Raw genomic sequence first — 12,989 nt, 5'->3', positions numbered from 1 at the left:
TAAATTGCCCTAAGTGTCCAAAATTGCCCTTAGTGTTGGGTGCGGTTACTGGGCTATGGGGATAGGGTGGAGGTGTAGACCTTGAGTAGGGTGCTCTTTCCAAGAGCCGGTGCAGACTCGATGGGCCGAATGGCCTCCTTCTGCACTGTAAATTCTATGATAATCTATGATTAACAGCTTGTACCGCACTTTTGGTCATATGTGCAGCTCTGGTCTGCAGTGTAAAAAGGTTATTGAAGCAATTAAAATGCAGAAATCATCTGCAAGAATCATTAGAATTGAAATCACATAAAATTTGAGCATGCTGGGACTCGCTGATCTGAAAATTATCTTGAATATTATGGAGAGTTTCACCAGCGTAGATGTGATGTAACTGTTGGTGAGTCCCAAATTATGGGATATCAATAAAAGGTAGTCACTGAGCATTCCAATGAAGCATCAAAGACAACATATACAGAGTGGGGAAAATGTGGAACTCCCCGCAACACGGGGTTGATGCAAGTAGCATTGATACAAATATGAGGAGGAGAGTGAAATGGAGACAGGGTGATAGAGATTAGTAATTGGGAGGGGGCTCCCAAAACTAGTGAGGACCAAGAAACCACCGCACTCGTTCTCGCACTCAAAAACCTGCAGAAAGTGAGGCTGAGACATATTTGCTACAGTCTGCAGCCAGGAGTGTCGAGTGGATGATCCATCTCCGCCTCCTCCGGAGGTCTCCATCACAGATGCCAGTCTTCAGCCAATCCGATTCATGACAGGTGATATCAAGAAAAGCTTGAAGGCACTGGCTACTGCAAAGGCTATGGGCCCTGACAATATTCTGGCAATAATATTGAAGACTTGTGCTCCAGAATTTGTCAGGCCTCTAGCCAAACAATTTCAGTACAGCTCCAACTCTGGCAACTACTCAGCTATGTGGAAAATTGCCAGGTATGTTCTGTACACACATAGCAGGGCAAATCCAACCAAGCCAATTCCCACTCCCATCAGTATGCTCTCAATCATCAGTAAAGGGGTGACCAGCACTGTCATCAAGCGGCACATAGCAATAACCTGCTCACTGATGCTTAGCTTGGGTTCCTCCCGGGCCACTCAGTTCCTGACCTAATTGCAGCCTTGGTTCAAACTGAATAGCTGAATGCCAGAAGTGAGGTGAGAGTGGCTTCCCTTGACGTCAAGGCAGCATTTGACAGTGTGTGGCATCAAGAGTTCATGGGAATCGGAGAGAACTCTTTCCGCCAGTTGGGGCCATTCCTGGCACAAAGGAAAAAGTTGTGGTGGTTGGAGATCTCCGCCCAGTTCCATCTCTGCTCCCGGGCACCACTGCAGGACTTCTTCGGGAGTGTCCGAGGACCAAGCTCCTTCCTTTCTGTGATGATTGCGCCATGTTCAGCACCATTCACGACTCCTCAGATAGTGAAGTGGTCCACGTCAAATTGTAACGAGCTGGATAATATCCACAAGTAACATTTGTGCCACACAAGTGTCAGGCAGTGACCATCTCCAATAAGAGAGAATCTAACCATCACCCCTTGACATTGAATGGTATTAACATCAATGGATTCCCCCACTATCAACATCCTGGGGATTAGAATTAACTTGAAACTGGACGAGTCATTAAATACTGTGGCTACAAAACCATCTTAGAGGCTTGGAATCCTGCGGCGAGTAACTCGCCACCTGTCTTGCCAAAGCCTGTCCACAGCCCACAAGGCGCAATAAGGAGTGTGATGGAATACTCGCCCTTGCCTGAACAGCACTCTAGGAGCTTGACACCATCCCGTACAAAGCAACCCATTTGATTGACATCTCTTCCGCAAATATTTACTCCCTCCATCACTGAACAGCGGCAACAGTGTGTACCATCTACAAAATGTGCGGCATGAAGGCAGCACCTTCTAAACCCACAACCACTACCATCTAAAAGGACAAGAGCAGCAAATGCATAGGAACGGCAGCACCTCCAAGTCACCCACCATCCTGACTTGAAACGATATCGGCTGTCCTTCACTGTCGCTAGGTCAGATCCTGGAGCTCCCTCCCTAAAAGCACTCTGGGTGTACCTGCACCACATGGACTGCAGTGGTTTGTGAAGCCACCTCACCACCACCTAAAGGACAATTCGAGATGGACAGCGAATGTTGGCATAGCCAATGAAGTCCACATCTCTTGAATGAATTTTTAAAAACCTTTAACTTGTTTAAGACCAACTTTGCTTCTGGCTATTTTTAATTGAACAAATTGCCAAGTTGAAAAAGGGATCTGCAGAAACACACCAATTCTTGGCTCATGGGACAGTGTAACACAATGCCATAATTTAGTTTGGATTTCATTGAGGAATCAGGCATGAGCAGCATCAGGTTTGGCAGCATCTGTGGTGAGATAAACAGTTAATGTTTTGAGTCCGCAAGACGCTTCCGAGCAAGGACCTGAACACTCCTGACAGCTTTGTGTGACAGGACTGCAGACCGTTGACCTGATCTGTTGCTTGTGGAATGTCTTGTGTCCATGGCATGCTGCTTCTGTTGTTTAGCATAAATGTAGCCCTGAGTTGTAGCTCCACCAGGTTGGCACCTCATCTTACAGAATGCCTGATGCTGCTCCTGGCATGCCCTCCTACACTCTTCATGGAACCAGGGTTGGGGTTGCCTGGCTTGATGGTAATAGTATAAAGGGATTCCTCAGGCCATGATAGCCCACAGCACTTCCAAAGGTACTAGATCTGTTCAGAATCCAATTTACCACCGGATAGTACCACACGCAACAACTGAGAATGTTCTAAATGTGACAGCAGGACTGTGCAATGGTGTCATGGAGGGATGCATCTGCAACAGGCAGATTGGTGAAGGCCAGGTCAAGTAGGTTTTACCCTTGTTGGTTCTCATCAACTGGCATTCGCAATATGGCAGATGTGTCCTTCAGGACTCTTGACAGCTTGATCAGTAGTGGTACTGTCAAGCCATTCTTAGTGATAGGCAGTGAAATCGCCCACCGAGAGGACATCTTGATACCCTTGGATTCTTCCCGGTCAAGTTCTTGTAAGGTTGTAGCTTGAATGAAACCATTTGAGATAATTCAACTAAAGTCTGTTTTTGTTTTTCCTCAGGGAACATGCCAATCCTGTGGTGTTGGTGGACCAAATCTATGGGCTTGCCTTCAGGTGAGGAGTGGTTTCGATTGCATAATATATTTCTGTGCTTTCAAATTTGGTTTATTGTATAAATATGGAACCAAACTTAAGACATGGGAGCAGAATTAGGACATTCGGCCCATTGAGACTGCTCCGCCATTCAATCATGATTTGTTTCTCATCCCTATTCTGCTGTGTCCCCATAACCCCTGATCCCTTATTAATCAAGAACCTATCTATCTGACAGGAATACTTTTCACTCTAGTGAGCTACAGTCTTGGTTCAGATATTAGAACCTTATGCAAGTCTAAAGGTTAGGCACCTGCTGCTTCCTGAACGGGTCCAATTATACATATTTTAGTTGCCAGGACTTAAAAGGTGCAACATCTGAGTATTAGCTTGGAAATCCCTAATGCTCTGGTTTAAACAAAAAAAGAAATTGCTTCGGGCAGAATTTGAATGGAGATGTTGAACTGATTAATGATGGCACTCTATCAGACAATATGACATTTAACATAAGTATATTGAAATTTATACTGTGTAAGATCAAGGCAAGGAAATCCAATAACTTGTGAAAGACATGTGCTTTGAGCCCTTGATAATCTGTACCATGTGTGAAATAGGCAGGTAGAATTTCAGCTATTTGAGTCATTCCAGGCAGTTCACCTTTTACTTTTTTGGAGATACTTAGTGCAAGAAGTAACCCCCCCCCCCCCCCCTCCCCTTTGGAGGAATCCGCTGGGAAAGCTGGAGAGTGTCACTCAAGCTAGGATGGGAATGTGAAAATATGGATGAGAATTCTGAAGCCGGCTATCTGGGGCACAGTGACCCATAAAGGTTTGGAGGGGGCTGGGGTGCAATGGAAATGTAGTACTTGGTGCTTTTGGGAACACACAAAATGGGACTGCGCATTGTTGTCTGTAAAACCTGGGACATTTCAACCAGTTAATTACTCAAACGTTTTATTCAGGTGCCTCTATTTGCGAGATGAGCCGAGGACAGATACAAGTGCATGATTCAACCAAATTTATTATTAAACACTGTAACGCAGTCACCCTTCTTAAATTATCCCCAAATAATACTAAATGATCCCAAGAAATGAAATGAAAATCGCTTACTGTCAAAAGTAGGCTTCAAATGAAGTTACTGTGAAAAGCCCCTAGTCGCCACATTCCAGCGCCTGTTCGGGGAGGCTGGCACGGGAAGATTCTTCATACTACCTGAGCTGATGGCTGAGTCGAGCTGCAGGCCCAGTTCTCTAGAGTCTCGAGTCCTCGGGGCCTTTTGTCCACAAGGTGGGTCTCGCACACTACTCCCTTCTGTCTTTGGTCGGTCATCCAATCTTCTCTGCTACCTCTGCGAGCCTTCGCTGGGGTGGGTACTGGTGGTCGATCTTTATACCCCCTCTTCTCGCCTTGCCAGGAAGTTCTCTGGCCCTCGGCCAATGTGGTTTTGGGGTGGGGGGTCGCAATACCTGACGGTATTGCCGATTGCAACTCTGCAGGACACCAGAAATCCAACCCCAGAGGTCCATTCCTTCGTGCATTGTCCGCACATATAACCGTATCCCATATAAGGTGATTTAGGTGTCAGAAAATCTGTCTTCATCTGGGCAATCCAAAACAGTTGACCCATATGAATAGGATCGATTATCTCCTCATGGGTGGTTGACAGGACGGGTACGGACATGGCCTGGCAGATGCCCATGATCAGTGTATTCGAACTTAGCAATGTTCGAATTTCCAGCAGACCAGTCCTGGAGCTGACTGTGATTTGATTTTAATTGTCCAATTTGAACAGTGTCCAGTTTTATATCTGGCCCAAAATTTGTGCTGCTGTCCATTTTACCACCGCATTTACACTTCTCTGTCGGGCACTGATGAATAAGACAGAGGCTCATGACCATTGTTGCTGCTGGGAGCACTTTCTGATCAATGCTGTGAAGTTGGGACAGGTGGAGGCCAGGCACTTGCACCAACGGGTGAAGAATTGAAGACTAATCTCATTCTCTATCAAAAGTACCTAATTAGCTTTGGCTGCAAAGTGTTTTGGGATGTCCTGAAGCCCTGATGCAAGTCTTTTTGAATGGCCTCCTTCTGCACTGTATCCTCTATGTTCACCTCTCTGGCTGCCACAAGAAGAATGTTGATAAAGATTTGTGAGCAGTTGGTCTCCCAATTTCAGTTACAGGTCTCTACATAGAAAAACGTTAGGAAAATATTAGTGAGAATTGTGTAAATAATTCATGCAAACTAGCATTAAAAATAAGTATATGCTGGAAAATTACAAATTTCAGGGAGCTCCAAAGAAAATGTAACTGATTTCAGATTTTTTTGTTTTTCAAGCCATTTTACTGATTCTATGAAGCCAAAATATTGCTTATTGTCTGTTATCTCCTCCTTTCACACAGAGTGGCTGCTCCTATGTAGGATGTGGGGAATCGTATGTCGATCACAGCACACTACATTCTCAGGTAATTGAGATCTTAAAGGGGAAAGAGGAGCAAATTGCATTCTCCTAGTCCTTCAGCAAGAAGGTAGGGGATAGATAATACTGCAGACTTCTTCATAAATTATGACCGCGTTGCTCCCAGTTCTGCTGGTGAATTTGAGCGCTGGGCATCCATGGAACTAGATTTGACTATAGAAGCAGTCTGCTTCCTGTCCCAATAGACCAGTCTTTTATTTAATTTCCCGCCCTCAATATTACAAGCGTTGCGATTTTCAGTGTTCTTATCAGGGTGCTTCACTCGCTGAGGTTTGAGCTGCTACAATGCTCGTTGCAGGCTTCCATTATTCGAGACAATGATCTTTCAATGCAACATTTAGGTTGTAAGAATTGTCTTCAAGGTTACTTCTCATTGTATGCTTGGTGTTTAACAGTCCAGTCGCCTTATTAGATATTTAATTCTCAAACATAATTTGTTTGTGTTGGGCCTTTGTCTATAATTAATGTCATTCTTGTTTTTCGTGTCCAATACTACTTACAAGGATGCTCTGAGCTTTCAAAGATTACCAAGAAAAGGGATCTAAAGCCCCAGGGAATGAAAATAAAAACCAAGCTACAAATGCGCTTCTGTAAGGGAGTTTGAAAGAATCCGGGGGGCGGGGTTTCTTGCCAGTGTGGTGCATAAGGGCGGCACTGTGGCCCTTAGTGGTCAGCACTGCTGCCTCACCGCGCCGAGGACCCGGGTCACTGTCCGTGTGAAGTTTGCACATTCTCCCCGTGTCTGCTTGGGTCTCAGTCCCACATCCCAAAGATGTGCAGGGCAGGAGGATTGGCCACGCTAAATTGCCCCTTAATTGGAAAAAAAATTATTGCATACTCTAAATTTACATATTTTTTTTTAAAAAAAGAGTGCTGTGTATATTTTCCAGATTGTGAAGTATCTTTCTTGCAATTTTCATTTTTGTACTGTGAGGAAAAATGCCTATATGTACATATTGTTATGGCATGGCTGCTGGTAAATGCTGAGCTGCCCAAAAGCTTGAAACAACTGTCAAATATATTGAGAGTTTCTGAAATCAGGAAATTATGTCCCCCAACTGCATGTAATGATTTTATAGTAAAGTAACGTTTATCAAAAAAAATAAAGAAAAGAAAATTACATTTAAACCCAAAAATAGCTTCACACAGTAAACGGATCTTTTGGAACTGTTTTAAAGTACTTAATTTAAACTAGCCTTTGGGCCAATGCTCCTCTTTTTTTGTTTAGCAGCAATACTTTTAGATTTCTAAATCTATACAATTCCAGTAATTCTTACCACACTGTGCCCACTTTCTCTTGGGGTATCCTCCTGGGGCTGATAGCAACTGGTTCTCCAGGTCTGGCCTTGTTCACACTAAGCAGCTACCCCCTCACATAAACTTCAGTATTTCCTTCCCTTTGATTTTTCTGTTGTCTCAACAAATCTCTTCAGAAATGCTTTCTTCCCAGAATTGATTATACTCCATTCTTTAGCTCTTCAAAAGTAAACTTATCCTAGCTTTGCCACCTTTACTTGCACCTTTTACACCTTGTGTATATACCCCCCTTTGAAAGGTCTACTTCCAAAACTACTCCGGTTGTTGTCGTATGGTTCTCTTGGTTCATTAAAACATCAAAGGCACTTCTTACTGTTGGTTTAGACTCTTAGTCACCCTGTCTCTTTCTCCAATTATCATACTTTTGCTTCACAGCGCAGACACCCGGGTTTGATTCCAGCCTTGGGTGACTGTGGAGTTTGCGTGTTCTCCCGTGTCTGCGTGGGTTTCCTCCGGTGCTCCGGTTTCTTCCACAGACAAAGATGTGCAGGTTAGGTGGATTGGCCATGCTAAATAATTCCTTGGTGTCCAGAGTTAGGGGGATTATGAGAATAGGATGGGGGAGTGGGCCTAGGTTAGGGTGCTCTTTCATAGTGTCGGTACAGACTTGATGGGCCGAATGGCCTCCTTCTGTACTATAGGGATTCTATGGATCATTACATCACCCAACAGCCTGTCTTCCACTGCATAAATATGACATTAATAGTATCCTCGGAACAAGTGGAATGTAGAACACCTCCATTTACATTTTGTTCTTTTTTTCACTAAATCTTAGTTTAGTGGAAAGTAACATGAACAGGTTTCCATACAGGGGGAAGGAATTTTAATCACATTTTAAGCCTCTGCAATCAGTTGATTTGAGGGAAGCTTTGGAAGCCAGAAGAATCAGTTTGACTTCAATAAAGTAACACTGTCAAAAGTGATGAGAGCATTTGCACTCTGTAGGAGGGTTGGTATATTATGCTATAAAAGTATTTTGAAACCAAGATGTGACCTTTTACCCCCTCTTGAGATCCCATCACTTGCTATGCCAACCAGCTGAATTTTCCTTTTGTTCTTTTTATAAAACAAAACACCGCAGGCTAAGAAGCATAACCTGACAGTGAACCTGACTACGTTCCGAGTCTGGTGTTACGCGTGTGAGAAGGAGGTTTTCCTGGAACAGCGGCCCGCTGCACCGAGTCCAGCCCTGTCCAGCAGATCAACAGAGCAGGTACTGCACGGGGGCATTACTGCTGTTTGAAATATCAGATTTATTTTTCCATTGTAGACTTTATTACTTGAGTTAATTTAACAGTTTTGTTCCGATGGATCGCTGAAAGTGGCTGGACATCATGGGCACGCAATCTTGATGTTCAGTTTATTGGTGTCGTCTCTGCAACAACATTAGCGAACGTTTGTCAACCCATGGCTCTTGTAGCTTTATTTTTCTGGTTGAGAGCATTGGAGTAATTCAGCATTTCCTTTTCAGGGCGCTGGCTCAACACTTGGCAACCGTCCATTCAAAACTGTTCCCATTGCTGTTGCAGATGAGGGGGAATCGGAGTCTGAGGATGATGAGCTAAAACCAAGAGGTACGAGAAGTGCAGACTACAAAATGTGCCCAGAGCTAAACACATGCTGAGTTGATAAAGAGGACGTTCATTAATATAAATCATTATGTTTGACCTTAACCGGAGAGATTTCAGTCTGATGATGAAGCTAGTTTGTGTGCAAATACCTGGTCTTGGAGTGCCCCCCCAGGGGCTGTCACCTCTGTAACCTTTGTTCAAATTATTGTTTTATTAATCAGTATAATTAGGGGACCCCCCCATCAGAGGCTGCCATCCCTTCACATTTATTGATTTTAAAATTTAATTTAGTAAAAATGCATATGGAACCATAGAATCCCTACAGTACAGGAGGAGGCCATTCGGCCCATTGAGTCAGCACCAACCCTCTGAAAGAGTACCCTACCTAGGCCAAATCCCCTGCCCTATCCCCATAACTGCACATAACCTGCACATCTCTTCGACACAGAGGAGCAATTTTATCATGGTCAATCCACCTAACCTGCACACCTTTGGACTCTGGGAGGAAACCGGAGCACCCGGAGGAAACCCACGCAGACGGGGAGAATATGCAAACTGCACACAGACAGTCACCCAAGGCCGGAATTGAACCTGGTGCTGTGAGGCAGCAGAGCTAACCACTGTGCCGCCACTGTAACAATACAATACAATTTAAAAATAAGGAGCTATCGCCTTAATTTAGTTTGTTGATTTGCAGATTGGTTAATTTGATTTAATTAACTCAAAAGCGTATATTGTCTTGGACACCCCAGAAATTGTTTTCTGGAAGTTTGTCTGATTTGCTTTCTCTCCAATCTATCTGCCAGGGCTCACGGGGATGAAGAACATTGGAAATTCTTGCTACATGAATGCTGCGTTACAGGCTTTGTCCAACTGGTAGGACAAATTGTTCACTGAGATTAGGTTGCTCATATAAAATTTGTTGGAAACTGAACCAATGCATCACCGATTCCTGGTGGGAGTTTGATCCAGACCTGGCCTTGCTTACTGAAAAGCTGGTGGGAGGGAAATAAATGTTCAATTTCCATTAGCTTCCTGATATATAACACATTTATAAAGTAGGCTCTTAATGGAATGACTCCCAAAGAATCAAGCCACGTGGGATGATACAGCATTTGGCCTGTTGTGCTTAGCTGGTTCTTTAGACCTATTCTCCTGCCCTTTCATCATAAGCCCTGCAATTTCCTCCTTCCCCCTTCAATGTATTTATTCAGTACCCTTTTGTGAAAGTTATTACTGAATCTTGAAACAATTCAAACAACACAAATATGTACTGATCATAGAAAATGGGGTAAAGGGTTTGTGAATTTGGGTCCAAAGGCAGAATCACAGCATAATACAGCACAGAAGAGGCACTTTGACTCATCGAGTCTGCACCGACGCATGCCTGATCTGTCTACCTAATCCCATTTGCCAGCACTTGGCCCATAGCCTTGAATGTTATGACGTGCCAAGTGCTCATCCAGGTACTTCTTAAAAGGATGTGAGGCAACCCGCCTCTACCACCCTCCCAAGATCGTCACCACCCTCTGGGTTTAAAAAAAAAAAGGTTTTTCCTCCAATCCGCCATAAACCTCCCGCCCCTCACCTTGAACTTGTGTCCCCTCGCAACTGACCCTTCAACTAACGGGAACAGCTGCTCCCTGTCCATGCTCCTCATGGCATGTCAAAGTATTCGTGCCCCCATTACTATTTATTGTTCTGAAATAAGGTAAGTGAACCCATCATTATCTACAAATGCAGGTGAAGGAGACCAGCCTGTTCACCTCCCTGTGCTAGTTGCCAATACTCCCCTGTGATTCATTGACTTGATGTAGTTAAAATGTTCCAAATAGACTTCCTGTGATTAAGACTTGGTTTTAGATTTTTTTTTTTTCAAACTGCAATGTGCCATATTAATAAACCCCCTAAACGTCTCTGAAGGTCTTTTGAGAATTTAAAAGCTGATTTCATTTAATCAGTATTCTGTTGGGCTGTAGCCATGGCACTTGCAGTATGATATTAATTCAGTTACCCTCGCACGGTTTTCTAAAGTGTAACCACTTTTCTGTTGCAGCCCACCACTCACCCAGTTCTTCTTGGAGTGTGTTGGCTTGGTTCGTACAGACAAAAAGCCAGCTCTTTGCAAAAGCTACCAGAAACTTATCTCTGAGCTTTGGCACAAAAAGCGGTATGTACCACTATAATAAATGTTTATGTAGCTTTGCAAAGGTTACAGTGCTTAAATGATACTTCGAGATAAACGGTGAGCAAATTGTGTGTTGGTTGGATTCAGTGAAGGACATCATCAGAATCGGTAATGACTATCAAATGTTCTAAACCATGGAGCGGCACGGTAGCACAGTGGTTGGCACAGTTGTTTCAGAGCTCCAGGGTCCCAGGTTCGATTCCCGGCTTGAGTCACTGTCTGTGCGGAGTCTGCACGTTCTCCCCCTGTCTGTGTGGGATTCCTCTGAGTGCTCCGGTTTCCTCCCACAGTCCAAAGACTTGCGGGTTAGGTGGATTGGCCATGCTAAGTTGCCCTTTGTGTCCAAAAAAGGCTGGATGGAGCTACTGGGTTATGGGGATAAGGTGGAGGTGTAGGCTTAGGGTGCTCTTTCCAAGGACCGGTGCAGACCTGATGGGCCGAATGGCCACCTGCACTGTAAATTCTATGAAATCTTGGTTTGCGAATCTTTGGTATGCGAATATAGCAGCTTTGTTCTTTCCAGATTGTATAGGCAACTTAATTAGTTTAAATAAATCTCACCTGGTTGCTTTGACAACCAGTAGATGCATACAACAAACAAAAGGGTTATTTGCTGATGCTCATCCAATTTAATCTATTTTTAAAGCCTTACAAGGAATTTTTGACATATATCACAGCACACCCTGGTGTTGTGGATAATATTCCAGAAATGTGAAGTTCTGCCAATTTACATAGTCACCAGTATTGTAACGTAAGTTTTCAAAGATCTGAAGTTTGCTCTTTGAAGAACGTGTATGCGGTTTGTTTCTTTCCTGTTCTATAGTGAAATTTTTGTTTTGGGTTATTTTAGTCCTGAAACGTGGGCTCAAATCTAAAAGAAGAAAATATCTGTTTTGGCTGGCACGGTTCCTTAGTGAAATACATTTGAGCAGAATGAGTCGAGTTCCCAGCTGACGTGTCCACAACACGCAACTACTGCCCGTAACCCAGTTTTAATTGGCATCGAGCCAGCACACTCTGTTCAGGCATATCGTCCATGTGAGAATTTCTGTAATCAAAGCAAGCCTCTTCTGCAGTTGAAAGCATTCGTGGAGCAGTGTTAGGGTGCTTTTATTGAAACTTGTGCTGCGTATAACCTAAGAATGTAGGAACAGTGTTGGAATGTTTCCTGAAGTGGACAATGCTCAGTTTTCTGCAGTTGACCCTTTAATGAACAGGAGCTGAAAATGTGGCAAAGATGTCCATCGTGTAGGAGTTGGGTATTTCCCGCGCAAATCCTTTTATTGGCTTGTAGAATTTCACGGTGCAGAAGGCGGCATTCAGCTCGATGGATGCATGGTCAAATGGGGATGGAATGTTTTTTGTGTTTATAAAAAAAAAAAAAAAAAAAAAAATTTAGCGTACTCAATTTATTTTGTTCCAATTAAGGGGCAATTTAGCGTGGCCCAATCCACCTACCCTACACATCTTTTGGGTTGTGGGGGCGAAACCAACGCAAACACGGGGATAATGTGCAAACTCCACATGGACAGTGGCCCAGAGCAGGGATCGAACCTGGGACCTCGACGCCGTGGGGCAGCAGTGCTAACCACTTGCGCCACCGTGCTGCCCCTGGGATAGAATGTTTTACTTTGCATTTGTCGAATATGTTTTGCCTTAATAACTCACCAAATCCTGAACGACAGTCACTGATTTTTTTCTCTCCTTCCTGTTCTGCACCTTGATTATTCTCATCCACAAGCAACAATCCAGCGGAACACTCAACTGAAATTGGAGGGGGGGAAAATAAAGCCATCCGATTCGGGTGTAAATCTAAATGTTTGGTTCCCACATTTTTAATATGAGGACCAGAAAGGAAAGTCTCAAGAGACTTGACCGCTGTATTGCATAGGGTCTGAAGAGACTTGATTGTATCAAAATAGGATTAACTGATCCTGTTCTCACTGCAATTAATTTCTCTTTCTTGTGCAGTCCAAGCTATGTTGTTCCTACGAGCCTGGCCCACGGCATTAAGTTGATTAATCCTATGTTTCGAGGTTACGCACAGCAGGTAAGGCAGGAGAGACAATGTGTCTGAGAAGGAAATAGGCTTGTGTGTATATTTTGTGTAACTTTTGTATCTAACGGGGTGTGCTTACATATGAACATACAATTAGGAGCATGGGTGTGTCATTCAGCCCCTCGAGCTTGCTCCATCATTTGATAAGATCATGGTCTCTATCTTTTACCTCCTTTGTCAATCAATAATAATCTTTATTGTCACAAATAGGCTTACATTAACACTGCAATGAAG

The 12,989-nt window shown here is 43.8% G+C and overlaps 1 protein-coding gene and 1 long non-coding RNA gene across 4 annotated transcripts in view; one reads left to right on the top strand and one right to left on the bottom strand.

Moving 5' to 3' along the window:
- usp20 (ubiquitin specific peptidase 20) overlaps positions 1 to 12,989 on the top strand; it is a 77,644-nt gene that overhangs the window by 18,699 nt on the left and 45,956 nt on the right. For all 3 annotated transcript variants that reach the window (XM_072488755.1, XM_072488756.1, XM_072488757.1), the window contains exons 3-9: positions 3,110 to 3,163; positions 5,544 to 5,606; positions 8,019 to 8,150; positions 8,409 to 8,511; positions 9,315 to 9,384; positions 10,565 to 10,678; positions 12,668 to 12,746. In XM_072488755.1, coding sequence (XP_072344856.1) covers positions 3,110 to 3,163; positions 5,544 to 5,606; positions 8,019 to 8,150; positions 8,409 to 8,511; positions 9,315 to 9,384; positions 10,565 to 10,678; positions 12,668 to 12,746 — 615 coding nt within the window. The remainder of the gene's footprint in view (positions 1 to 3,109; positions 3,164 to 5,543; positions 5,607 to 8,018; positions 8,151 to 8,408; positions 8,512 to 9,314; positions 9,385 to 10,564; positions 10,679 to 12,667; positions 12,747 to 12,989) is intronic.
- Positions 4,170 to 12,989, bottom strand: part of LOC140399284 (uncharacterized) — a 130,684-nt gene continuing 121,864 nt past the window's right edge. The window contains exon 4 of the long non-coding RNA XR_011937672.1: positions 4,170 to 5,327. This is a non-coding gene — a long non-coding RNA (uncharacterized lncRNA). The remainder of the gene's footprint in view (positions 5,328 to 12,989) is intronic.

This window comes from Scyliorhinus torazame, chromosome 22 (assembly GCF_047496885.1).
Source record: "Scyliorhinus torazame isolate Kashiwa2021f chromosome 22, sScyTor2.1, whole genome shotgun sequence".
Classification (NCBI taxonomy): domain Eukaryota; kingdom Metazoa; phylum Chordata; class Chondrichthyes; order Carcharhiniformes; family Scyliorhinidae; genus Scyliorhinus; species Scyliorhinus torazame.
Note: the sequence above shows the minus strand (reverse complement) of the source record. Positions and strands in the feature narration are given on the sequence as shown.